Source organism: Cryptotermes secundus, unplaced genomic scaffold, assembly GCF_002891405.2.
Source record: "Cryptotermes secundus unplaced genomic scaffold, Csec_1.0 scaffold1024, whole genome shotgun sequence".
In the NCBI taxonomy this organism is placed as follows: domain Eukaryota; kingdom Metazoa; phylum Arthropoda; class Insecta; order Blattodea; family Kalotermitidae; genus Cryptotermes; species Cryptotermes secundus.
The window spans coordinates 207563-234075 of record NW_019727414.1 but is presented as its reverse complement, the minus strand read 5'-3'; the positions used below and the strand labels follow the sequence as shown (position 1 = coordinate 234075).

The 26513-nt window shown below is 40.9% G+C and overlaps 1 protein-coding gene across 3 annotated transcripts in view; it reads right to left on the bottom strand.

The window, feature by feature from the left end:
• Positions 1-10974: 10974 nt before the first annotated feature.
• The window catches only part of LOC111864762 (bone morphogenetic protein receptor type-2), a 45213-nt gene continuing 29674 nt past the window's right edge, over positions 10975-26513 (bottom strand). For all 3 annotated transcript variants that reach the window (XM_033751572.1, XM_023852265.2, XM_023852266.2), the window contains 10 exons: positions 20394-20573; positions 19093-19335; positions 17783-17938; positions 17506-17688; positions 17259-17428; positions 15995-16190; positions 15702-15914; positions 14394-14579; positions 13046-13177; positions 10975-12471 (listed from right to left, as the gene is read on the bottom strand). In XM_033751572.1, the coding sequence (XP_033607463.1) occupies positions 11261-12471; positions 13046-13177; positions 14394-14579; positions 15702-15914; positions 15995-16190; positions 17259-17428; positions 17506-17688; positions 17783-17938; positions 19093-19335; positions 20394-20573 (2870 nt within the window). In that variant the 3' untranslated portion in view covers positions 10975-11260. The remainder of the gene's footprint in view (positions 12472-13045; positions 13178-14393; positions 14580-15701; positions 15915-15994; positions 16191-17258; positions 17429-17505; positions 17689-17782; positions 17939-19092; positions 19336-20393; positions 20574-26513) is intronic.

Genomic DNA, 26513 nt, shown 5'->3' with positions numbered 1-26513 from the left:
GACAGTACGCATCTCTTCACATCCTCTCAACGCAAAGATTTAAACAAGAGAACAAGTCTCATACAAAATAACAGGCAAAATTAGTTTTGTATGGTTCAGTTCTTACAGTTTTAGAATTACCCTCAGATTCTTTCATATTTAAGGTACTGGTAATAAGTTTCTTATGAAATTTTTATGTTTAGAATACTGTCACCCCAAAATGCATTGTCATTCATGTGATGGCCAGACTTCTGCAGTGTGAGGATCAGCTGTGATTTAACACAACTATGACCTCTGACAGCTGATGTAGACAACCGAAGACAAAAATGGCTGTGAACATTAAGTGTATTTTAGCCATGTGTGTACAACATTTTGCATTCTAATGCATCATGCTACTGAAACACAGCCAAAGTTGAATGGGTGTCTGTTAGGCTGGTGGATATTATGCAGACATGCAATGGAAGGAAATGAAAAACAGCAGAAAAATATTGTTAGCGGCACCCAAATAATTGGGCTGATGACCAATTTCCCACTTAGCTTTTGAAATTCTGAGCCCCTCATGCAGTGACTTGTGGCACTTCAGATGTGGCAAATCATGTCCACCCATGGGTCTTGAGAAAGCAAGACAATCAAGACCTACCTGCATAAACTGTGCAGGATGAAAACACTGGTATGATTTTCAGGAAACTATTATCATTCACTGTCATACACTGAAGATTAATTGTGTCCCTAAGTGAACAGTACAATTGTTTAGGTCAGCCAGTTGTATTCGCCACCTGTCGTGCCTTCTTACAAATGGATGACAGTTAAGTTGTAGCATTCAAACTCTCTTTTAAAGTCACTTTTTCCCAGTATCCTATGCCTGGCCTGTAGGTGTTTTGAAAAAACATGATTATGGGCAGAAATTAAACTTGTGTGACAAGCACAGGCAAGGGCCAATGCAAGGACCGCCCTAAAATCGATGATCACTATTATATGGAGATCAAAATATTTGGATACCAGATTTTTGAATATTTTTTGACCTCTGGACATGATGAAACAGGTGATACAGCAGCACCAAAGTTCCATCACACAGAATGGTCAGTAAAACTTTATACTGGCAGTAAAAAGAACATGCTTTGACCTCAGTGTGCAGAATCTAGACAACCTGCAAGATGCAGTGCTGCTGCAGGGGAAAGTAACAATGGTTGCTTCTCCAAGGACCCTTACAGCTACATATACATGAGTAATGTAATGCTAAGCATCACAACAAATCTTGTGTAGTGATAATCTCACTGCAACATACATCGAATGAAGGATAATATAAATCAACTTTCTGGCAATAGAATCCAAACATTCAGCACTCATATCATTGCACATGTTCCTGCACCAGCTAATTCAAAAACAAATACCTTCCTGGCAGAGTAGGGGGGGGGGAAACAAATGCCGAACTTTGACACAGCAATTTCTTGTAAATAAATTATTTACAAACCTAATATAGGAGAATGCTAAAGTAGATTTGGTTGAGTGGGGGGCAACAGGTTATGATAATCAATAAATATATGTGAAATTTGAGGTTCCTACAGCAGTGACTATTAAGACTTGTCTCCTGGGGTGTGACGCTGTGCTGTCTGTTAGAATGTTACCAATGTTTTACAGAAAGCTGATGCTTTCATTTTCAGGGTAAAAAAGAAGATTGTTGCAGCATATTCCTCAAAAATGACAGCAACACCCTACCAGACTACACAGTGCCAAGACAGTAATCTTCAATATATGATACAAGTAAAAATCAGGCAACAAGGCACATATCATGCATCTGTTTACGTTGAATCTCAATCTGTGAAATGTTTTGGCATCAAAATAAGGAATTATGAGAATAACTGGGAACATTTCATTCTATTCCACTGACTTCGGTGGAGATCACTTCTGGCCATCCCAAGCACTAAGGCTTGCACTGGATTCATTGTGCGCCACCAATCTGACTAAGCCCCTTTGAAGAGCCCTGAACATACTGCCAAAGCCAGAACCTTCTTGAATGTGGCCATCCTATATCTAGGGCCTCTATCCATGCCTAGCCAAAGTTGAGTACTGACAAGGTATATGGCAGGAAGCCAATATTTCCTGCGTAAGGCACTTTCTGAGAAGCCCACAATACATAGGTGCTGCCTGAACACAGAGGGGCCAGCCCTGCCATTGTACAGATAATTACAGACATTTTTAAGGATTTCCAAAAGGAAAAATAGCTTTACAGGCAGAAATGCATGCAACAATAACCCTTAACCCCAATTTTTATGAAAGTGTTATATCTGCAATAATGAAAATATGGTGCCCTGTAAACATATGAGGTGGGCAACACAGTGTCCTTTACGATGTACAATTTTAGAACTTCAACAGAATTTTGATACACAGAAAGTAACATCAGGATCACCATGTAGAAGACTGTCATGTATTTAGGGGTGTGCGCAACTTGTAGACGGGTTCTGGATTGATGACCGGATTTAATGCATACTTATACAACTTGTTACTGCAGTTCACAAACCACTATATGACATACTATGTCTTCCTCCCTCCATCACCTTTCACTGCCGCCTCAAAGAGACTCCTTCAATTCTAATTCAGCCAGCCTTTGATCCTTTTTATATAGCCTCAGGGTAGATCCAACAGAAAACACCGTTTCCTAACAATTCCTCTATTGATATAGAGGTGTGTTTACCTTGCTGTTGCATAGAAATGGCAGTTCAATTGCTGCATGTTCATTTCCACGGAAACCTGTTTATCAAGTCGTTGCCTAGCAATGAACACCTACCCTTGCTCTGTTATTCTGGCTATGAGGGGTCATGTCACGATTTATATTTACTGTCCAACTGATGACAACAAGTGATGAAAACACAAATTAGATTTGGAATGAATGGTGATTAAAAGCATGCCTGAAACATTTGTATAGAACATTTTCAAGGGCTCCAAATGTAAAAAGTACATATTTTTTTTAATAATCTACTTATTGCCCTTTGTCCCTTCTAGCAAGAGGAGAACGAATCCAGTTTTGAGGCTTATGTGTCTATGGGACTCATCCATTTTCTTCCAATGACAGGGTATTACCAAAGAGAGACACTGTTTGAACTTTACTGGTTGTGCACAGCACTACTGCAACCATACACACATGCAGTCCCACTGCCTAAGAGCAGTACATTTCTTCAATACTACTACCATTATTAGTAATTTTTTTTTTAATTTGCTTAATGGGAGGGTGGAGTCCAACTGGGTCCACTCAGCACGGTGGCCACTGACTGGCCTATTGTAGCCTGCCCTGGGTGATTATGATGATGGAGAATTTGGTGGAATGAAGATTGGCAGGGGAACCCGAATTACTCGGAGAAAACCAGCCCCAGTGCCACGGTGTCCACCACAAATAATTGACCAGGCCCGGGTTCGAAACCGAAGTACTTGGAGAACCCCCCACCCCAGCGCCACTTTGTCCACCACAAATCCCACTTGACCAGACCCGGGATTGAACCCGGGCCAGCACGGTGGAAACCCAACAACGAACCGCAACAATTATTAGTAAACTAAAATTCAGTTGCCAGCCCTGTGATGCAAGAGGATTTAAATCCCCTATTCCCTGATGATAAAGGTTAACATGGGATCCAAATCACAGCAACCTTCCACTTCACAAAGTTCTGAGTTCATCACAAATGACAAATATGAAAGGCATGCACATGTGCAGGAGATCTTTCATATGGGAGACCTGAGCCTTCTGACTAGACCACCAGATTCCCAATGTGCTAACCTCTAAGGTTACACTTACAAAGAAAGAAAACCAGCCTTCTCCAAAAAAGAGGTGAGGCAATTAACCAAAGTTCACTGGTGTGAACTGCACAACTAAATACAAAAGCATGATTTTCAGGTGATGAATATCATTGCCCTCTATACACTTTGACTTAATGTGTCCGTAAGACACCAGTGTAACAAATACAACTCATCAGTTATCACTTGCCTCGCCTTCTCTTTGCCAAAGCACTGTACTTGTTCATTATTGATTGCTAAGAGACTTGGAGAAGCAACAATACGGCAGGTCTCAGCTACAAACACTTAGACTACACATAAAAATAAAAATAATAATAATTGTGATAAAGTAACATTCTTATAAAAAATACAAACAAGACAAAAACTGAAGCTTTGTAACCATTACAATAAAATATCAATTGTTTTTCAAGCTTTCTGATGCTTGAGAAATGCTATGCATTTCATACAACAACATAATAATAATATTAATAATAATAGTATAGTAGCAGCGGTGGTGGTGGTAGTAGTACTAGAAGTAGTAGTGTTGTAGCAGTAGTAGTAGTAGTAGTAGTAGTAGTAGTAGTAGTAGTAACAACAGTAGTAGCAGTAGCTGTACATACATAAAAGTTTTCCATCTGTAGAAAATTTCACTAGTAAACTAAATAATATTGCATTATATAATAAAGCAAAAAATGAAGCGCTTCTTAAATATATCCATAATGTAATAAGCACACGACACATCCAGAGCAATCGGACTCAACAGTTCAACAAACTCTTCCACTGCTATACAGGGTTCAGCAACAATATATTGTAACTTTTCCACAAATTCTGATACTAAACTGTTGGCCACATCTAATGTGGTGGACAGTCCATCAAGGCATATCTCCTACACTGCCATTTGCTTCACTGAATCACACACAATAACACCAGAGAGGCAGACATACGGCCAATGACACAACAATCTACAGAATGATCTACATAGCCAATGGAAGAAAACAAAGACCATTACTATCATGCTCTACTTACGCAACAAAACCTTTTATTTTAACAGATTATTTTTAATATACACGACTTATTCTGACTGCAATATCATTTTAATTTAGAAAATGTTATTGTTTCTGTATACTGTCTATTACATCCACTGTGGACAGCAGCCTCCTTCCATTCTTTCCGACTGACTTTTCAATTTTGTTGGTATCCTCATATTTCTTCACTATCTTTACCACACAATTTTAGATATATCAGTGCTCCAGGCACTTTTCCAGCACCGGATTCCTGCACCCCCTTCGTGTCACCAGCGTGACACAAAACAGATCAAGATGGATTACAAAATTTATTACCTTTCAAATTCAGAAAACTGAAAGTGTGCACATGTCAAACTATATAAAATTCTGGAATTATGGGGCTGCGCCAGAAAATCTAATACAGCAATAATCTAAAGAAGCCAATCTAAGATCCTACGAATGATAGCTGACGCACCATGGGATGTCTCCAACGCAACACTCTACACCGATCTCGGTATATCTTCCGTACAAGATGTCATCCAACAAAAAAGCAACAGACATCACAACAAAATCATAACTCATAAAAACCCACTCCTAAAGATGCTATCAACAAGGGAAGACAACAGACGACTCAAATGAAACTGGCCAATTGACCTAATTTGAATTACTGAGGATTCACCGCTGGACGACTCCTCATCAAGTCATCTAAACAACCATAACATTAGCTTATAGAATGTATATTCTGATTGCTGATTAAACAAATAAATTAAAAAAAATGTCAAACTAGCTGCAGTGAAGAAAAAAAAAATCAGCATGTCAGTTTGATGTCACATAATCCAAGAAAATAACTGCTCCATAGTAGCTGATGTGAGGTGAGAACCTTCATGTGCAGCATATATTATGGGATTTACGATTCTCAAGCATAAAGAATTTTTTCTTTATTGCTAGTGGGGTGGGACTAAGTCCCTTGTACTGCGGCCACTTCTGGCCTGTTGTACCAGCCCCAGATGATAGGTGAGGGTGATTGTGGAGCAATTGGTGGAATGAAGATTGGCAGGGGAAACTGAAGTACTTGGAGAAAACCTGCCCCAGCTCCACTTTGTCCACCACAAATCCCACTTGACCAGACCGGGATCGAACCCAGGCCACTGCGGTGAGAAGCCAGTGACTAACAATTTGAGCTATGGCGTGGCCTAGAATAAAGATTAGTCTTCTTGGATGTAAGACCATGCAATATGGTAGACAGGTATCAAAATTTCAGAGAAACCTACTGCCTTCATTTTCAAGGTAGAAGAGTGAGGCCTTCTTCCACCCCAAACATGGAGACAGGATATACATCTGAAATGCAGGTACACACCTACCAGAAGCCCATAATCTTCTGCCACAGTGTCTATACATCTGAATACATAACAAGCTATTTTTATTGCACATCAACTCATGTTCATCAGTTATACAGAAGTGTGACTGGGAATTCTGTAGTCATGAGAGAGTTCCTTTTCCTTTGATAATCCACCAATCAGGGTGTCTAACCTTATCATTATCTGCAGTCAGAACATGAAAATACATGTGCCCACAATACATCACCCTAGATGTATATCTGCCTACAAGTGTGTGAGGGATCTAAGCTGTGTACTGCCTACTACTACTTGAACATAAGAATTATGGGTTCGGATCCCACTTGGGGGAATCAATGTTTTTCTCTAGGTATATGTTCTCCTGCTTGGACACAGGCCCGTCCACAAATTCTAAAAAAATATCCTTATACAAGATTCTGAAACCTGGAAAATGAGAGACCTTGGACACTGGTCTGTCATGCCATATGAGAGGACGAGATGAGAACAGTGTTTCAACTGTGCAAATGGCAAATGTTCACTCCACACTAATGACTCCTTTCAACTCGCATAACAAGATGGCAGTACAATAAATGACCCAAGCAGTGAAAGAGTTTTCCAACTAACTCTGCTCTGGACGTGCAACAAACAATATCAGCGTGAGACTCAATGATACCAACATGAGAAGCTTGGCTTTCTCTTTGAACTATAAATAAATAAATTACATCAACTTCTGTCATTTTGTGTTGATACTGATGTACTGCACATCACAAGAAGGCAGTCCTGCAAGCATTCCTTGTCCGTGCAACAATTTGTGCAATTTCTTATCTTAATGGACCATGACATTATCACAATTAGTACAATTCTGCCTGTACTGGGCAGCTTTGGTTGGGCCACATGTAACACATCTGTAACTTTGTTACTATGAAGTTCCAGATGCATGGCAGTCCAAGAGAAAGAATAAGGCCCACTGAAAAGACTGATCATGCTACACTGCACAATGAGGTACTGTAAACGTGGAAGCTGAAAAATGTTCAATTAACAATTATTACTACTCTATTAGGAATTTCTGTGCATACCAAACAATAAAATCACTGAAAATGTTGGCCAGGATATCTAGTCTCCTGGCCCAACACTGAATCAGACATCACAAACAGGCAGAGCACTGAGAACTATACATCCACGTTCAGTCTGACAGTGTAAATCCTACAAGACATGCAATTTTACTGTAAAACCCTAATGATAAATCATTTCCTAAAAATTCTGAGATGTGTTGAATTGTATTTTAGTGCTTTAGACATGGATTGTATAATTGTTTTTTCAACTATTCTAAAATTAATGATGAGACATTAATTGTAAAACTTTTTAACACTTTTTTTTTTCAAATCTAGCATAAACCCCTGAGAATGGCTGAATAGCCAAAACATGTAGGGTGGAATCAATAATCTATTGATTAAATTTGCATGTGGTATCTCTTACTAAATTTAATCACTTTCTAGAAGTTCATATGTATGACCTCTCAAATGTAAACCAAAAATGCAACAATGTTTCTTTTCTCTGTCCAGCCTTGTCTTTCAGATTTTAGTTTTATAACTGAGGTGATTCTTCGTGGCAACATATCAAACATGGGGGGGGGGGACAAACAAACAAACAAACAAAAAAGTTGGTAGGTGGTAAATTTGAGGCCTTGAAAATTGAATTAATGGTATCTGTGTTTGGAGTGGAGCACAACCAAAGCTGTATTAATACTCTACAAATATTTCCAAGCTCCATCTCAGCTCCAGAGCACTACAATACTTCTAGTCACACAAATATACAGATAACATTTTCCATTCCAAGACAGGTTGAAACTGGCGGCCCTTCACGGGGGGGGGGGGGACTGATTCTCATGGAATGTGATGTAATCTAGTTTTACAGATACTTATTAATCTTCCACCGGAACCTGTTGCCTAGAACTTCATGGCAGGAGAATCAGCCTTTCTCTATTTCACCCTGCTTCAGTTCTCTGTGCCATCAACTCTTGACTTGCCTGCAGCCAAAGTTTTCATCCTCCTGTAACTATATCTGAGTGGCTTACTCATTCTACCCTGACAAAGGTTGCACTGCTAAATTTGCTCTCTGCTCCGGTGCTTGGCCTTCACTCCCTACAATTGTGGCAATTTATTTTTCTTACATTTTACTCTTCTGCCCTGAAGCTGGAGGCAGCAGGTTCCTCTGAAAAACTGGTAAACATGTACCAGCATCACATTCCAAGAGACAGCAATTTTCAGAATAATTATTCTTAAAGAAATGATTATGAGCACAGTCTGTACTCACAGATAACATCTGAATACAGTAAGCTCTCAAACACCATGTCAACTTGAAAGGAGTTAATACTATACATCTGAAATCTCATTGGTCATAACGCTGTCACAGTAAACTGAAGTCGGCAAACATCTATTCCCGTGCAGTGTTGACATCTGGCTTTAGTCTGCATCAAGAAATAATCTTTTCTTCTACCGCATCATTCAATGTCATTCACTGAACTATGAAAATTTGTTCCTGTTTTTGTTACCCTAAAATTGTATTCTTTTGGGAGAATGGTGATAAAATAATATGAAACAAAAAGGATTAAAGGAAATGGAGGCATTAATGGAACAAAACAAAAGCTACTTTAGAACAGCCAATTACAACTTGCGGTTCTGGCCATGAATTCCTTGGCATCTGAGAGAGAGACGAGCATACATCATCACAACAATTCTAACAAAGTGTTTAAAGGTGGGCAAATCTCATATACAGAACAAAAATAATTCCACTTACAGCAGAAAAGCAACTGCTCTTGTGAGCAGGAGAGTAACACATGTGGCTGGTTGAACAAGTGAAATGCTATCACAACAGTTCACATTTCCTTCACAAACCTTAATATATGTATACAGGTTAGCTGATGCACATCAAATTTGTACACTAAATTTTTGTAAATGGTTGTACATTTTTTTTTTCACAGGGTTAGCAGCCCTGTATAGGCACTGGCGGTTCTTGGTTCCTGGTTCGAATGCCGCACAAAGGACACAGCTAAACCATTCAAGTCGCATTTCACTTGTTCGTGCAGTACTAACACACTGATGTGGAAACAATGTGACTAACAGGACCACCACTGATTATCCTTCTAAAAAAAATAAAATATTTGTTGTCTAAGCAAGCACGGGGAGAGGTACAACAGACATTTAAATTTCAGACAAAAGCAGCTCATGAGAGATACCCCTCCTATACCACAGTTCCACTCCACAGAACTCTGCCACACTGAGGCAGCTCAAACAAGAGTTGAGTTCTGTAAGCACTCAAAACAGACCAGCCCTCAAAATGGATTAAATCAACTTCCTGTCCAAAAAACACAATCGATAATTATTCACACTAAAATTCTTGTCTACTAAACTAAAGCTTTGTCACTCTGTTACCAGCCCAATGCAGGTTCAGAGACAAGTCCTGAACTTGGACCATGGGATGACTTGCCTGCTTAGGACTATTGCATACCTCAGAGGACAGTGATGTGCGCGGAGCAATGGTGGAATGAATGGTTCTCAATTCCTGCAATTTAACTTTGTACAGTCACAGAAAATGGTTAATAGCATGAAGGGTAGATAGAAAGTCGTGGGTGAAGAGAACTGAGGAAGGCTATAAAAATAAAATATGCATAAATATTAAGAACATTTACATATTTTTGATCAGTATAAATTGCTTTTCTCCTTCACAGCGAACAAAGCTGTGGATATAGTTTATAGGATTCAGCAAATATTGTGAGACATTGTGAGGGTATGTTTAAAATGCACAGTGTTTCAGAAACCGGATGTATTTCCACCATCTCGCGCATGGGGGGAGGATCCTACACAATAAGGCCTGTGTGAAGGAGATAGGCAGTGCTCAGGTGATCAAGACTTAACTCCTTCCAATAGCCCCCATCCCCCATAAAAAACTCTGTGGTCTGTAGCCTGCAAGCAAACTATACCAACCAAGCAAGCACTGCTTGTCGGCGAAGTTAGTGCCAACTTTTGTGGATAGAAGGTGTTGCGCGGTCAGCACAATGGATCCCCACGGCCTTTAATCTCGGTTTTGACCAGAGCTGCCATTTCCTTGAAACAGCCCCTCAATTATCCTCATGAGGCTGAGTGAACCCCATTCCAGACCCAATGCTTCTCAGAAAATCTGGTAGCACCGGGAATCGAACCCGGACCTCTGGATCTGTAGCCAGGAACGCTGACCACTAGACCACAGAGGCAGTCACTGATTAAACAAACCATAAATAAATAAAACTGATGGTAGTGAGTGGTCAGCTTGATACTGCAAGCTGAACTATATAGGGGGAAACAAGGACATTCTCCTACTCCAAAGTAAAGAAAACGGAATCAAAGATTATCAGATTCCATAATCTTCAACTTACGTTTCCTCAATGTTACTGTATGGTTTTGCCAAAATGAGGACAAATAACTGTAAAAAGAATTAAGTTAGAAAATGCCATGTTACTGCAAAAAGAGATATTAACGACATGAAGGTCAAATAGTTCACGTATTCTTACACCTCAGGTCTAAAGCCAATATTACATTTTCTTCTCACTGAACTTGTAATTAATGCAAAATTTCGTTAATCCAGGTATAGTGAATCTGAATCGAAGTATGAACAATGCTGTTCACAGATGCAGAGTGTAATGAACGCCTAAGAACCATGAGGAAGATCCTAATTAAAGAACGTCATCAGAGGTTTGTTCAGACAAAACTTGACAGTTTCTTCAAACCTGCATTAATACATTCAAACACAAGTACAACTTCTGAGTCTTCTACCAATGAATAAATGTACTGTCTTTTTATAATATTTAAATGAAGTCTATGAAATATTTTTTATTTATGTTCATCAGCACTACTTATATCATTAAATTTTCCATTTATTTGTGTTCTAAGTTTCTTTTTTGCCTTTTAGGACTACCTCTGGCTTCACTAATCCAGATTATCACTTAATCCGGATGACCCCCCCCCAATTGATCCAGACTGGCGAGGGTTTACTGTAGTATGAATGGGGTTTCCCCATGGATGAAGCATAGTACAGTTTCCACAAGCAATGTGAGATACTTATGCCAAACACATGTGCAACATGTGGTGCGTTATTACTTCTACTGCGAGATACCTGCAAACCTTCCCTCGTTTAGTCGCAGCTGCCTCAGAAACTTGATGCTGCTATGGCATCATTGTTCTTCAACACAGTTCCATTACAAGAGATATCTATATTGGTTGGCACTGAACTTGACAAGGTCTGACCAACATTATCATTCTTAACGAACTTTTCACCACCTGGTGACGAAGTAGCTTTATGCCCATAGTAATCACTTGTCATCATTCTGTCATCATACAGTGAGAACCTGGCACTTAAGTTCCCCTTGCCACGTATTCGTCTCACAGACGGTGGTACATCACCAGGTGTTTTCACACGAGAATTGGGGTCCTTCAACAGGCGTGTGGTGGAGTCTGAGTGACGCGTGCCAAACACTTGCTGGAAATGCTCCTCGAGACTCTGTCGTGAGGCAGAATTTTGTTTAACAAGTGGCAGGGTTGATGGTCTGCGGTTCTTGGAAGTTTTAGAGACCTCTTCCTCACCGATACTTTTATTGTTCTGGTTCTCCTCACTGTATTGGTTTACAGGGGACATAACTGATGTCACCACCCCGTTCTTCTTTCCACTTGCTGGAAGGAGGCACACTTGAGTCTCCATGATCATGGGAGTTTTCTTTAGGGCTGGCATCAACCCGTTCTGGCGAACCAAAAGATTTGACTTGGACTCATCACTCTCAATCAGAGAATCATTGTCTTTAGATACCATCCTGTTTGTATGTTCACAGCCACATCTATCTTTGGATGTATACATTCCAAAAAGCACATGTTTCTTTGAGTCCAGCAGTTTCCGCAACCCTCCCCACCCACCACTCCTTCCCCAGTTTCCCCACTTTGACACACTTTTGCTTCCATCGCCCAAGGCAGATCCATTCCCAGGAATGTTCGGTTGTTTAGGTATTGTGGCATAAGTGGTAGTGTTGCTGGAGTCATACACAGCATTTTGAACGTATGGAATTGGAGTCGCAGGACGCAGGCTGTTGTTATTTACGCCCTGTGACATGCCCAGGTAGTCATGCGATACCAATGACTGCGATTCGAACGTTGACATATAGTGGCCTGCAGTATGCTTGGAAGAACGATCCACCAAAGTGTTACCGTTGCAGGACAGCTCCTCGTCTGATGGAGCCTGCAGCATCAGGTTCCGTTCCATGCATGGGTTTCGTCCCTGGTATGGCTGCAGGGGCCCTCGTGACTGCGACTGAATGGCTGATGGCACACCACAATTGTTCACTACTGTTGCAGTGTGATTGGAGTTCTTGTCTGCAAATTGAGAAGTCACTTATACTGTTAGAGATGTAGAGAGAAGGAACAGTCTCAAGCCTGATTAACCTACTCACATCTGTAAACACATACATGCAGTGTTGTGACACCGGTCCATTTCACCAAAGAGCACATATTAAAAACTGGTAAGAGATTGTGTTTATGTATCTCAGCGTTTCATAAAGTCGAAACTGTTTTCTTCAATGTATGAAGCCATCTACGATAAACATCTCTGAAGGAGCATTATTATCAAATGGTGATACCGGCAGTGATGTCGTTGGAAAATTATTAGACTCCTCAGATCTCATTAAACATTCAGGACTTTTCTTTTGTAATATTGTCTACACAAGGAATGATATACCCTCAAAGATGTTTCTGACAGTTGATACATTAAATTGATATCTTGTGAACACGTAACTGTTGTTGAAATGTAAGATTCAATTTCGAGTGGAAAAAAAATACTGCAGGTGACACAGGCATTGGCAAGGAAAGTGTTTCATGATGTACATGAGTTAACACAGAAACATAAACAGGTTAATGTACACAAGACATTTCCTTACAGGCGGACACTTACATGATGAGTCGATGTGCGGTTCCGATGGAGACATGGTGACCATTGTCTCCACAGTTCCCTCTGACATGGTCGACTCTTGTGTGTCTTTACCAAACGTGGCACTACTCTGGCTCCCAGACCGCAAGGAGCAGCCTACAAATGCAAAACACACAACTACATCCAACTATTTCAGGCACATATTTGGAAACTTCAAAACATAAGACAATAGTCTTCAAATCACATTGCTATTATGGTGGATGCTGTACATTGTGTTTATCTATTTACAGTTTATTTAACTGTACTGTCAGCAACTCAGCCTAGAGTGTCAATTTATTGGATGAGAGTGAATAATGAAATGCTGAAATGCAAGGGGTGAGTATGCAAGTGCCCATGGCCTAATTTAAAGTATAATCCATGCATTTTCCAAGAACTCACGGCAACCACAAGAAATTCAGTCAAGGCAGTTGGTGGTTCAGCCAAGATTCGAACTAGCCACTTCCAGAATATAAGTTTCAAATGTTATCACTTGTGCCAACTTGTTGCTTGAACACTTAGGTGTATTTGATATACATGGCATTAAGGAAGTAACTCTGCTTCCATTTTCAGGTAATCTGGTTGTCACTGTAGAGAGAAAATTGTTTCTAATATTTCTGGCTCAAACATGGAATTCCTCGAATACAAACTGTTGGTCAGCATACAGGTATCATATGGAATGGTAAAAAAAAAGGTAAAGATATCCCTGTAGCAGGCTGTGAAGGCTAATAGGGTTGTGAGACATCAAGGATCCAACATTTTCTACACAATCAGCTCACAGATGGCGGTGAGGTTGTCAGCCTTACACGCTGGCGGCCCTTTACCCCCAGGAATATTCCTGGTACTCATTTCTGGTACAGGCTGAGTCGACTCCAGGTCATAGTGTGGCTGCAAGGATTTAGTAAATAATAATAATAATAATAATAATAATAATNATCTCACTGGGACTCGAACCCGCCACCTTCCGGCTTGTAGCACAGTGCCTCAGGCAACTACGCTACCGTGTGCCCCTTAGTATCTGAATGGTTCTAAGCACAATTCTAATCTCTGCTAATATAGAAAATAATTTGTGGGTTGCTTTACAATGCAGTTACCAGCCAGACAATTTAGTGTCATATGGTACGATGACAGATCAATGATGAATTGGAGAAGAACTGGAAGTAGGTGGTCATGGTAGCTGAGGAAAACTCTGAAAAGCTTGGCCAGGATAACTGGTGTCCCAGCTGAGATTCAAACTGGGCACCTCCCAAATATGAGTCAACAGTGTTATTGCTATCTGTTAGGTACAGAAAAGAGAAGAGCCCTGAAATTCGATATGCGAGGGTAAGTGGGCTACCTGTTTCTTCCCCTGACTCCAGCAGCAGCAATCTGTTGGAGTCCGACTGCAGTGCTCCAGACACAACTGCAGCTCCTGTGTTGTTGTTCACATTGGTGCGCGCTGCTGCCGCCAACTGGCCCTGTGTCCCACCATTAGGAAAGGTAGGGTTCACTGTTGGGCTCACCCCGGATACATAGATTGTTCCTATAACACATGGACAGACACCTACTGTCAGTGTTTGGAGAATTAAACTCTATTATTATCATCAATACACAGCCTACTATCACATTCTACCTTTTGACAAAAGATGATTCTCTTATGAAAAGTTGCATGTCCCAGGACATGATACCATGCACTCTGGTAGAAATTCATTGACATCTCAGATGAACATATTACAGAGAAAAACCAAGCAAGAAGCAGATGTCATTGTGACACACAGAGCCATTGCTGGGCAATGACTCAGTAAACACATTCCCACAACGATGAACACACAGGAAACTATCGCATAACTTACACCGCTATGCAACACATTATAAATACAACAAGAGAGGAGGAGGTGTTTTCTATGTGGTTCACATATATTCATTGCTGGGCAATGGATGCGTTTCCAATGGGTCCACCCTGAGACCATATAAGTGGTATAGAACAGAATCAAGTCAGTCATAGAATGACAATAAGAATATAGGAGTCCTCTGCAGTCAAGGAAGAAGAGTTTGGCTGAAGACTGAATGTGAGTTATTGTAATTAAATGTGATTAAGAGAGATTGTACCAGAAGTTGTTTATAAATCCAATCCAAAAACCGATCTTATTGGTCATGGAGCCATAAACTCATGACAGTATGTTCCTCCAAAATATCACTCAACTTCTACTAGACTACATGGTGTCATATCCCAGGAGACAGCATTCTTCTTGGTCACTGCTGTGGGAACCTCAAATCCAACAGAACCACCTTTATTTTTACACTGTAATTGCAAACTCTGTGAAGTTATCTGTCAATAGAAAAACAATCATCAACAAAACTGTTTGCACTCAGATTTGATGGTCTACAGTAATGGACCGATTCTGCTTGCTCTTTATTCTGCACCAATACACAATGAGGCCTACCGCTTCAAGCAATAAATTTCCTGCTTGCTACCAGAAGCATCCTGCTATCTATACATGCCCACCAACTGTCACAACTTTACCTCTTGCACACACAGTCTCAAAGTTCTGGGTTCATCAGAGATGAAGCTAAGATTGCACAGCAAAACAAGAACCGCATCTGATTGGGCGTTAAGGTAAGGCATTTGGTACAAAGAGAGTGGGTGTCATGCACTGTACAGTACCTCGCTGGCGGTCCCAGAGAGTGGGCAATTCCTGGAGCCGCTCTTCGACACAGAGCGCGGTGAGTCTAGCTTCCGCATCCTGATCCCAGGAATCTTCCACTGTCTCTCGCACCAGCCTGACAGCAGTCCAGTCACGCCACAAAGCTGGGAAGAGTGGGCGTGCCTTATGGCGTGACACCAGAACTTGCATCTGTTCGAACGTCGGGTGGTGACCTGTAATCACACAGACTCCATAATTATCTTCCCACTCAGAGACACATCTCATCTTCACCAATCAAATCATGCTCACTCACCGACTTCTGCCTCAAATGGCAGTCTGTATGGCGGTATCTCTGCTCCGCTCTGGTACAGGTCTGAGCACCGTGATGCCAGCTCCCAGAGAACAAGTCCCAAGGCATATACATCTATCTGTTTCAGTGATGACTCACAATCTCTCAGATTAACTGCCCCCTCCAACACTTCAGGTGCCATGTAGCGTAGCGTGCCCACCTGAAACAACAAGTGCAAAGCAAATTTTATCCATAGGCAGAAATATTTACTTCCTCACTTACTTACTCTGTTCCTCCTAGGACCTCAGCCTTCTTACATGTTCATTCTTCTCTACTGTTTCCCTTTTTCTTCTGCCCCTTCACTTTCAGTACCTTCTGACATATGTTCTGACCCATTTTGAATACATGCCTCTACCACGCCAACATTCTTCTTTCATTATCCACTACCAGATCAGGGTTTTTATATAATTCCCTCAGTTCTTGGTTAGTTCTGATGCCCCATCCCACTTGCCCAGTTACTGGTCCTTACATCACCCTCACAATTTTTCTCTTCCACGTATTTAACATAACCTCAACTTTATCAGATATGGATCATGTTTCATATTCATACATGACAACTGCTTATAACACTGTTTTGTGTTTTTTATTTCTTATTTTCTGTCCACACTTTTGGATTTAAAAATATGTCATAAATCACATCGCTGACTGTTTGCAATACATGATTTTCATCTTGATTTCTTCACTAATTTCATTCTTCCTTGTTACTGAAGTACCAAAATACTTGAACCTTCTAACCTCTTCAAGGAAATCTGCAGGAAACATTCGAATCCTGTTTAAAATTCTCACATTCGTGTACATAATCTTACTTTCTTTCTTCCCTAATCCAATAGCCATAAATACAAACTAAAACGGCTTTATGGCATTGGATCTGCCCCAAGAAGATCACAATTAATCAGCTGAAAAAAAAAATCTGGTTTCTCTGCAACTCAAGACTTCATCCTCATGTTCACAAAAGCCCACCCCTGGACTCCAACCCCATCCTTGCCATTTCAAACCCAGTTTACTTTGTTCTCAAATACAATTCCATCTCTTCCCAGGTGGATCTGGGGTTTGAACAGCGGTAATTATAAACAGAATGATCTTCGGGGCTAATGCTGTGTCGTCTGGGCGAAGTCCACTGATGTTTAAGAGGAACACCTTGCCTCCATCTTCAGAGCTGAAGACTAAGCTAAGCAAGAAAAGAGCGAGTTGGTTGATAAATTCTGTATAAAGTTTAAGAACCACTCACATCATTGATGGACTTGGTCTCTGCATGTTGCTCCTCCCCATTGTGGAAGTATTTTGAACCGGAGATCTTCATAGCAAATCCCAGGTCACACAGACAGCAGGACAGGTCTGCCTTCACGAGGATGTTACGAGAATTCAGGTCCCGGTGAGTAACGCACGGTTTCATCTTATCTGGAAGCAGAAAAGACATTTATCCAGTCAGTCACCACTATTAGGTACACACAGAAGATACATGTAGTTCCACTTACCTCCTTTTCTTACATCTGTGTGCAGATGGGCTAGCCCCCTAGCTACAGATAAAGACATCTTGCAGAATGTGGGCCAATCCAATACATTTGTTCTGAGGTAGTCTTGCAGAGCACCGTTTGGGGCATATGACAAAACTAGAAGGTACTCCACACAGTTTTCCAGACTCTCTCTTTCAATGTAACCTGCAAACAAAGCAGATCAGCAGCTCAAACAATGAAACTGAGTCCGAAACTGGATCCTAAGTTACGTTACCTAGCGATGTGGCCACACACGTACCAAAATAGTTAAGCAGGGCTGGGTTATCCATAAAGGGAAGGCAGTAGATGTCACGCTCATTGTAGAAGTAGTTGCGGTAGTGGCTGGGGAAGATCTTTACTGCCACCTCCTGGTCATTGACTGTTCCTTTCCACACTGACCCATAACGACCTTGACCTGCAGCAGATGAACTGAGTAATACCGATAATATTCTAAATTAAAGCTGTGAATGTTATCAGAAAGCGGGCACACCAGAATTGTCCAAAAAATCTACACTGCAAATAATAAGTACTCTTCGGCATAACGAACTGGATGCAGGTATTAAAGTGATGTTTCTGAATTGGTGATCTATAGCTTTACAAGTGCATGATAATGTTATATTTATACAGTACCTCAACTGGAAATCTTATTACAGAATACTCCATGTTACAGAAGAATTGTTGTTCTTAAAATGTGTCCTTGTCATGAAATTCTGTTAATGAAAACCCTATTTTTCTATCAATACCCATACTGTAACTGGAGATACATTCGTACTAAACAACACAAAAAATAAAAAACACATAGACAAAATAAACAAAAAACTACATTTACTGATGCTATCTAAATTTAAACAGAAGTTATTAAGAGTAACAACAACACAACAACAATTCGTTTTAGAGTGGTTGCTAAGATCACTTGTGCATGGCAGACTAACGCTAAAATTCACAACACAAAGATAAATTGAAAAAGAGATAATATTAAGTAGAATTATACAGAGGAAATGCATCCCTCGGAAAATGCACTAAAAAGAGGGTAAAGTGGTCCCTGTGCTTAACTGAAAGCACTACGCCATGAAGGCGTATTGGGGAGTGGATGTATAGATGCACATTTTTGTGACCTCAGCACTAGCTGGAGGTGAGTGGTCAATTTCATGTCCTGCCCACTTTACCTCTTGGGAAAGTGTTCCTGGTTCCCATTGGATAGGAGGCTGGGTGGGCCCCACAACCAGTCTGGATGATATGAAGGAGGGAAAATTGTTGGCCCTACCAGGACTCGAAGTCCATCCCCTTAGTAGTCCAGCCCACAGCCAGTCGCTATACCAACTGTGCTATCCCAGCTATCCTAGAGAACCTGTACTCCTATTAAATGCATCAAGAAACTGACACTATTAGCAGCACCAGTACACCTGGCCGAAGGACCTTACTCTATTGCTTACAGTAAACTGTAGAGCCCCAATTAATGCATTGGGGACACAAAGCCTAACAGTAACCACAGCAGTGTGACAGTCTGTTTTCCAGTGACAACAAGATCATAATCATCAACATCGTTGTCAATTCATGTTCATCACTCACCAACGATAGTGGAAAGCTTCAGGTGCTCAAGAGCATAGCTGCCAGAATGCAGGCCATTAGTACCCCCATGCTCCATCAGATGGACAGCATCAGGAGCTGGCTTGCAGGCACCCATGACACCGTCACGACAAAACCGATACATCAACACACCTACTGCCACCATCATCACAACTGCGGACACGCACACCAACGGGATGATCCATGCAAGTCTGTCGGCAGCGGGCTGCTCCAGGAACTCTGTTGCTACAACATCACCACTGCGTTCTTATGGCTGTATTCCACATCATACATGCTGTTTGTAACATTACGTTTCTGGACATAACCCTATCGTGTTTTGGTGCAGGTGTCCAGGGACAGGAACTACCTCTACTGATTCGGCCAAACTAAGTGAGTGCCACCTGAAGACGGAGACAGAATACAGTCTCCGAAACAATGTGTTTTAAATAAAAGCAGGAGGATGGATAATGTCTAGAAACATAATTTGTATGTTATTTTCTGTTTATAAACCTCTCAATGTTTTCTTCATGTTTTTCTCCCATGTTTAAGACCTCACCGTTCACAGAATTAATATATGTTAAAAGCATTTCTGTACAGGATGCATGCGGGTGTCACGCTTACACTCTTTCATTTTACTGTATCCTGTACACATGTCACACAATTTAAACAGGCCTAAGAGGCTGGCTTAGCGGTAATGCTATAGACTTGCATTCAGGAGGTTCCTGGTTCAAATCTTGGTCAGGACACTGACTATCTTGAGTGAGGTGTTTGTGGGTTTTCTCAGTCCCTTCAAGAAAATGCCAGGATAGTTCCTCAAATCAGGACACAACCACTTCCATGCAAATCATTTCCATTTATTTCATTCATCTACTACCCTACCATTCAACAATACATACCTTATGATACTGAAAACATGATAAAACAATAAAAAAAATGTACAGACCTATTAGGCTTATTTTTGACTGTCCATCATCTGGTGTTTAAAAGACAAATAAAACTACAAAGTTTCAGAGACTGAATCTGTCTCTGTCCTCAGGTGGATGGGGTAGGATAAACCTACTCAGTTGGGCCCGTGGTCCAGTGATTGAGACTAGCTCTTTCTAACGGGCCCAGCTGAGTAGGTTTATCCTACCCCATCCACCTGAGGACAGAGACAGATTCAGTCTCCGAAACTTTGTGTTTTTTTTTTGTCTTTTATACACCAGGCAATGGATAGTCAAAATAAGCCTAATAGTTCGGTACAGCATACACCATCGTCAGAATCCTTTTAAGTCTATCAATAAAAAAATGGACAAAATTCTCACCTGGAGACTCAATATTAGGATCATCTGCTTGGGAAGCTACATACACATCAGAGACATTCATGTTACATAGGTCACTGTTGCAGCAACAGAATTTTGTGTTGTTCAGTGCCTTTGGGGGCTTCTTGTTGGCGACACATGCGTTCTGGTGGCAGTCCTGCTTGCCTGACACCTCCCAGCATCCTGAAAACACAAAACCCATTCACTGAGTCTCTCTATGCTTGTACAGACATCACACTTCAATTGGAAGGCTACTTAATGACACTGTCATTAGTTACTTAACACCATCCAATGGTAGGATGACAGATGAATGACAAACTAGAAACGATCTGTAAGACGTAGTTGTGGCCTAATCAAGGTATTTTCCTGCAGTGGCTGAGGAAAACCTCATTAAACATCTATCAGGATAGCTAATGTCCAACCAAGATTCAATCTTATTCATACATATGCAGGTTTGTACAACCAATCTGTATTGCAGTAAATATTAAATTCTTCAAACATTGCAAAAATGGAATTGTAAACAAACGTGTCAAAAGTGAGAACACAATAAATGATGACAACAGGAGTAACAAAAAAAAAACCTTCAAAGAACACCAGCAGATTCGACTACATAAACAAACAAGCATCCAATGTCAACGACAGAAGACAAGCTGCGTATCAGTCTATCCAGTTGCAAGGTGCACACCACAATGTGTAAGGGAGCAATGTGATTCTGGACTTTGATCCATGCCGGTTACAAAGTTCATCATTGCATGAAGTGACTATCATCAAATTGGCACAAGCCACTTCTGTTGTGATTCACGGAACTCATTCTCTCGCTGCTTCCAATTCCCAAGTACAGCACACTGAAACAGTTCCTTCCTTACCAACAAGTAACAGAATCGACTGACAAGTTATGCAATACTCTATCAACTGTAGAGATTAGCTATCTCCATGGAACTGGGTTCTTCTTGAGAAACTAATAGCTGTGAAATATCTGAGATTTTCACAGCAGTGACTATGAAGAACGTCGTCTTCTGGGATATGGCACTGTGTAGATCTTATGTGAACCTACGTTTTGGAGGTGCCTACCCTAAAGACGGAGGCGATATGCTCCTGCAAGATGTTGGTTCACAAAAGTTCTACATGGCGCCACATTCCAAAGACAGGATTCTTCAAGCTAATAGCTGTTTAACCATTCAAGAATTTCCAAGCAACTTATGAGACCTGAAATCTTCACAGAAGTCCACCACTCTTCCCTGTCATGAGGCACCCGAATCCAATCCACACAATCCCATTGTATTTCTGAGAGATCTATTTTAATAACATCCTCCCATGTAAGCACAGGTGTTCCTAATTGTATCTTGCCTTCGGGTTTTCATACCAGAACTCTGTACGCACTTATCTTCTTTCCCAGGCATACTACTCATATATGCCCTGCTCATGTTATCTTCCTTGTGTAGACTGCATACTTTTGTATACAGTTTATATATCTTGTTTATAACACACAACAGGATGCATACTATTAAGATTACCCTCCTCAACTAAAGAAAAGAATAATGACATCTTATTCTGCACAATTCTTTTCTCTACACGAAATAAATAAAGTTTGTTTAAAATGAAAAAGTCTTTGTGTGGTGTTATGTTTACAATAACAACACACAGAGATAAAAATTAAATCACCACTGAAAAGGTCTCTCTCTTTCTCTACCTCTCTAAGAGACTGTGGGGTTCAATACCAAGAAAGGTTCAGAAATGCCAATGAAGATTTTGTCCCCAATGAAGCACCTTCATTAAAACCATTCCACAATAAACTGAGAGCATATTTCTGTGGTGTTACAAATAAGACAGTTAAGCAAAAAACTCAGTTAAAATGAGTAGTCAAATAATGAGTCACTATCAGACATAAAATTTGATTTCTGTAAACTGGCCACCTAATTAAGTTGCCAGCTTTTGACTAGAAATATTAGTGGCTAACACAGACAGATTTACTGCGGTAAATTTAAAAAGAACCAAACTCGAGAAAACACTGAATGTTACACAACAGGATTCTTGAAGTAGTTATCTGAGGAAATTAATGTAATCTGTTTAAAGGTACTTTTTTCGCTTAGTGGGGGCGTGCAGTCCAACTGAGTACACTCGGCACAGCTGCCACTGATTGGCCCATTGTAGCCTGCCCCGGGTAATTATGATGATGCAGAATTTGGTGGAATGATTGGCAGGGGAAACAGAACTACTCGGAGAAAACCCGGCCCAGTGACACTTTACTTAGTAAGTTTGATACAGAGCTCATGTAGTCACTGCATTACAGACGTTTGATTTTAACTAGTGTGCTTTAATTAGCAGCAGTTTACATAACTTACAGATTTCATGCATAATACAAAACATTCCTTATGTTGCAACTGCAAATAAACATAACCTTTGCGATGAACTGCTCGGTAAATGTGAAGTGAAAATAAGAATGACTCTGCAATTTTTACTGAAATCTATTAAGTGGTAACATAACTTTAAGAATCCTAAGTTCATGGGGCACCTCCAACCTCATGTGACTCCCATGCATGCTCTTTATACAAGTAAACTGAGGGGAGATCTTGTATCAGTCTGTTTGTCAAATGTTTCATCTCCCAAAGCACACAAAATATCGCTGTTTTATCCCTTATTCAACGACGCTTCCAGTATCTGACTGTAAAGCATACGATGTTGGGATGACTATGAATGGTGATCTCAGAAGGATGTTGGGGAGCAGTGGTTATGACATACTATTCTAGCACTTCAGTGGACAGACCGGGGAAAAACACGAAAAGCCTGTCATGGCTGACACTCACACAGAACACATCCAGAATACAAGCCTACAGAGTTACCTCTGAACCCACCAGTTCAGTTCAGCAACATGGTGTCAAATAACAGGCAATTGGTGAATAATGAACTGGAAGGGGTAAGGAAGCAGTCATGGCTTCATTTAAGATACTACACATTCTATATAATCTGTAGAAACCCATGAGAATCCTAAGCTACAACGGTGTTCTGGCCAAGATACGAACTCAGCACATCCCAAATACAAGTTGGAAGTGTGACCTCTTTAAGTCTTGTTTGTTCGGTTCCTGTGTGCTGATATTACTATCATACTACAGTGAAGTAAAACAAAGTTTTTCCCATGCTTAATTAAGCACCATGCCTTGAAGATGTATGGTACAGTGAAGTACTGCTCCAGCACTGTTAACCTCTCCATTATACAGCAGTTGAGTGGTCAGTTCCACATTTCTGCTGCTACATCTCAGGGAAAGTGGTGAAGTTGTTTGGTGGGCCCTTGAGCCAGTCCAGAAGCTATGCAGATGAGAAAACTCTCTTATGTCTGCCAGGAAAAACGGCAAAGCTATCCCTGTAACAGTCCATGGAGGCCCATAGGGTTGTGGGACACTGAGGCTCTCACATTTTTTAGACACTCGGCTCACAGTTGTTCAGTGAGGTCAGCCTTACAAGCTGGCCACCCTTTACTCCCCATGAAGATTCCCGCTACTCATTTCTGTTAGGGGCTGAGTCAACCCCAGGGCCACATTGCAGCTGGAAGGATTAGGTCAAATGAAGAATCCAATAACCTCAGCCAGAAATCAAACTGCAATTCCCTGGTTGTCGGAACTGTAACACAGCTGCCACACCTACTGAGCAATCCTGTGCACTATGACAACCAGAACTGAGAGCAGGAGAGCCAAACATTACCATGCAATATGTGCTGCAACTCCTACATTGCAAAGCAGCCATTTGCGGTTGACACGGTTGTTGTTAACGTCTCTTAACTATGTGGTCATCAGAAAATTCCAACAGATGTCACATGCAGCCAGATAAAGCAGTTCAGGTAAAGGTCAAAATTTTTGGCACCTGGCACTTTTTTAATTAAAAACTTTAAGCTACATCCCTTAGTTTGTATGTGGTGGATATTGTACCATTCTATCAAAAGTTGTACTTGTTCTATGTTAAGGGAAAACAGACGTTAAGGAAAGAAACATCATGTGTGTCCAAGTAGGCAGAACTCAAATTGCACAAATTTAAGAGTGTGAAGATATCCAACAGTGATCACAATATGTGTACTGTAGGAAAATACAAGTCATAGATGCATCTACAGCAAGATGACATAACAAGAATTGGCGCTATCTGAAATACGTTTTAACTGAATACATCATATCTAATCACAACAAAAGAACAGACACTAACTCGAAGGTCACGTCTCTTTATATTCATTCGATTATGCCAGCCAGATCCTACATTGCTTCTTCAAAACAGCCTACCATCCTTGAATATGTTTCATTATTAAGATTACTGTCTTTGGCAAAGTTATGTTGCATAGCCTGGTATATGTTTATGGTGTAGAGTCCCAAGAGACACAAATCTTCACAATCAATGCTGTGTGAATGCCAAAGCACATCTTCCCATTACATATTTCCCTACACACTACTCAAACATAATGATTAAATGTACCAAATCAGATTTTCTTTTCATAATTATCAACTATGTAAATAGGTAACTATCTACTAACTAACGTCCATGGGGCAAAACTCTTGCTATGGCAGTAATTCAAATTAAGCCAGGACAACTTCCTTTCAAATCCTTTCCAATTCATTACTCAGAATCATAAATATAGAATCACAATCATTAAGCACTGTATAGTTGAAACTACTGGCAGGATTAATTTTTTTTATTGCTAGTGGGGTGGGACTAAATCCCTTGTACTGCGACCACTTCTGGCCTATTGTACCAGCCCCAGATGATAGGTGAGGGTGATTGTGGAGCAACTGGTGGAATGAAGATTGGCAGGGGAAACCGAAGTACTTGGAGAAAACCTGCCCCAGCGCCACTTTGTCCACCACAAATCCCACTTGACTAGACCCCAGGGTCGAGGCTGGGCCGCGGCGGTGGGAAGCCAGCGACTAACCGCTTGAGCTATGGCGCAGCCTACTGGCTGGATTATTATAAAATAAATTATTTTAAACAACCGATGCACTGCAAAAGGCGCCATTTAAATAAATAATTAAACTAAAAGCAATGTACATGATGCAAACAGCTTCTATGGTTCATGATATATTTTGGCTTAAATAAAAATCCGAAGTCAAAAAGCAACACAAAACCGGCTTCAACCAAAATTCAAGTTTAGAACGATTCATCTGGGAAACGTAATTGTGATACTTAAGCTGTAGCCATGCATTAGCAGAGGATATAACTTCTACACATTCTTAACGTTTGCACTATATGGAAATGACTGGACAGCTTCATAGTCCAGTGGGTTTACTCCCTGGAGAAACGGACCCTTGTACCAACTGGAAGAGGTAACTGATCAGCCCGAGATAGCTTGGATGTGATGGAAAACGGAAAGGTCCCACAGATATTAACAATTGATTCTAAAATTTGAGGAACCTGCCGCTATAAAACACGGTCAAATGAAGCTTCGAGAACCCGTCGCAGAAGCCTGGAGTTCCGGGTGACAAAGTCTGGGGATCGGTGAGTGCCAGTGTCAGGGGACAAGATGGTATCATGATTCCACCCTCAAACCATTTAATTAAGCCTGCTACGCGTCGCCATGACATAGAATCTCAAATCCAACGCTAGTTTAACGATCCGTAAGAAACACATATTCTATCATCATCGTTGGATTTCATTTCAAACAATTATGTATGTCGTGCAGACTGCAATAACCTGGAGGGGGAAGGGGGGAGGAAGAAGGGGAGACGCGTCTGGAAGCCAGATCAATAGCCGTGTGTACTGTCATGACAAAAAGCAATGACCCATGCTTTCATCATCAACTGCGATAAAAAAGGAGAAAAACTTCCTTACTGTGTAACCAGTCAAGTTGCGGAGAGAATGACAACTTCAAAACTTAACAAGCCGAGAAAATGATAATGCGCTGCCTGGTTAGAGCTATCGTACACCTCACGAGGCGGTGAGAGATGAGTCCGAAGCAATGATGGAAACACAATTAGCGGGGAGGGACCACAGAAACCTCAGGGAACACCCGTTCCATTATAAACGTCTACCGCGAATCTCACAAGAAATGATCCGGACTGAACAGATGTCTTCGCGGTGAGCAGCAGCGTCTAGACGCCTGGGACACGAACATGTACGTCTACAGTTCTCACATCGGCAGGAGAGCTGTCC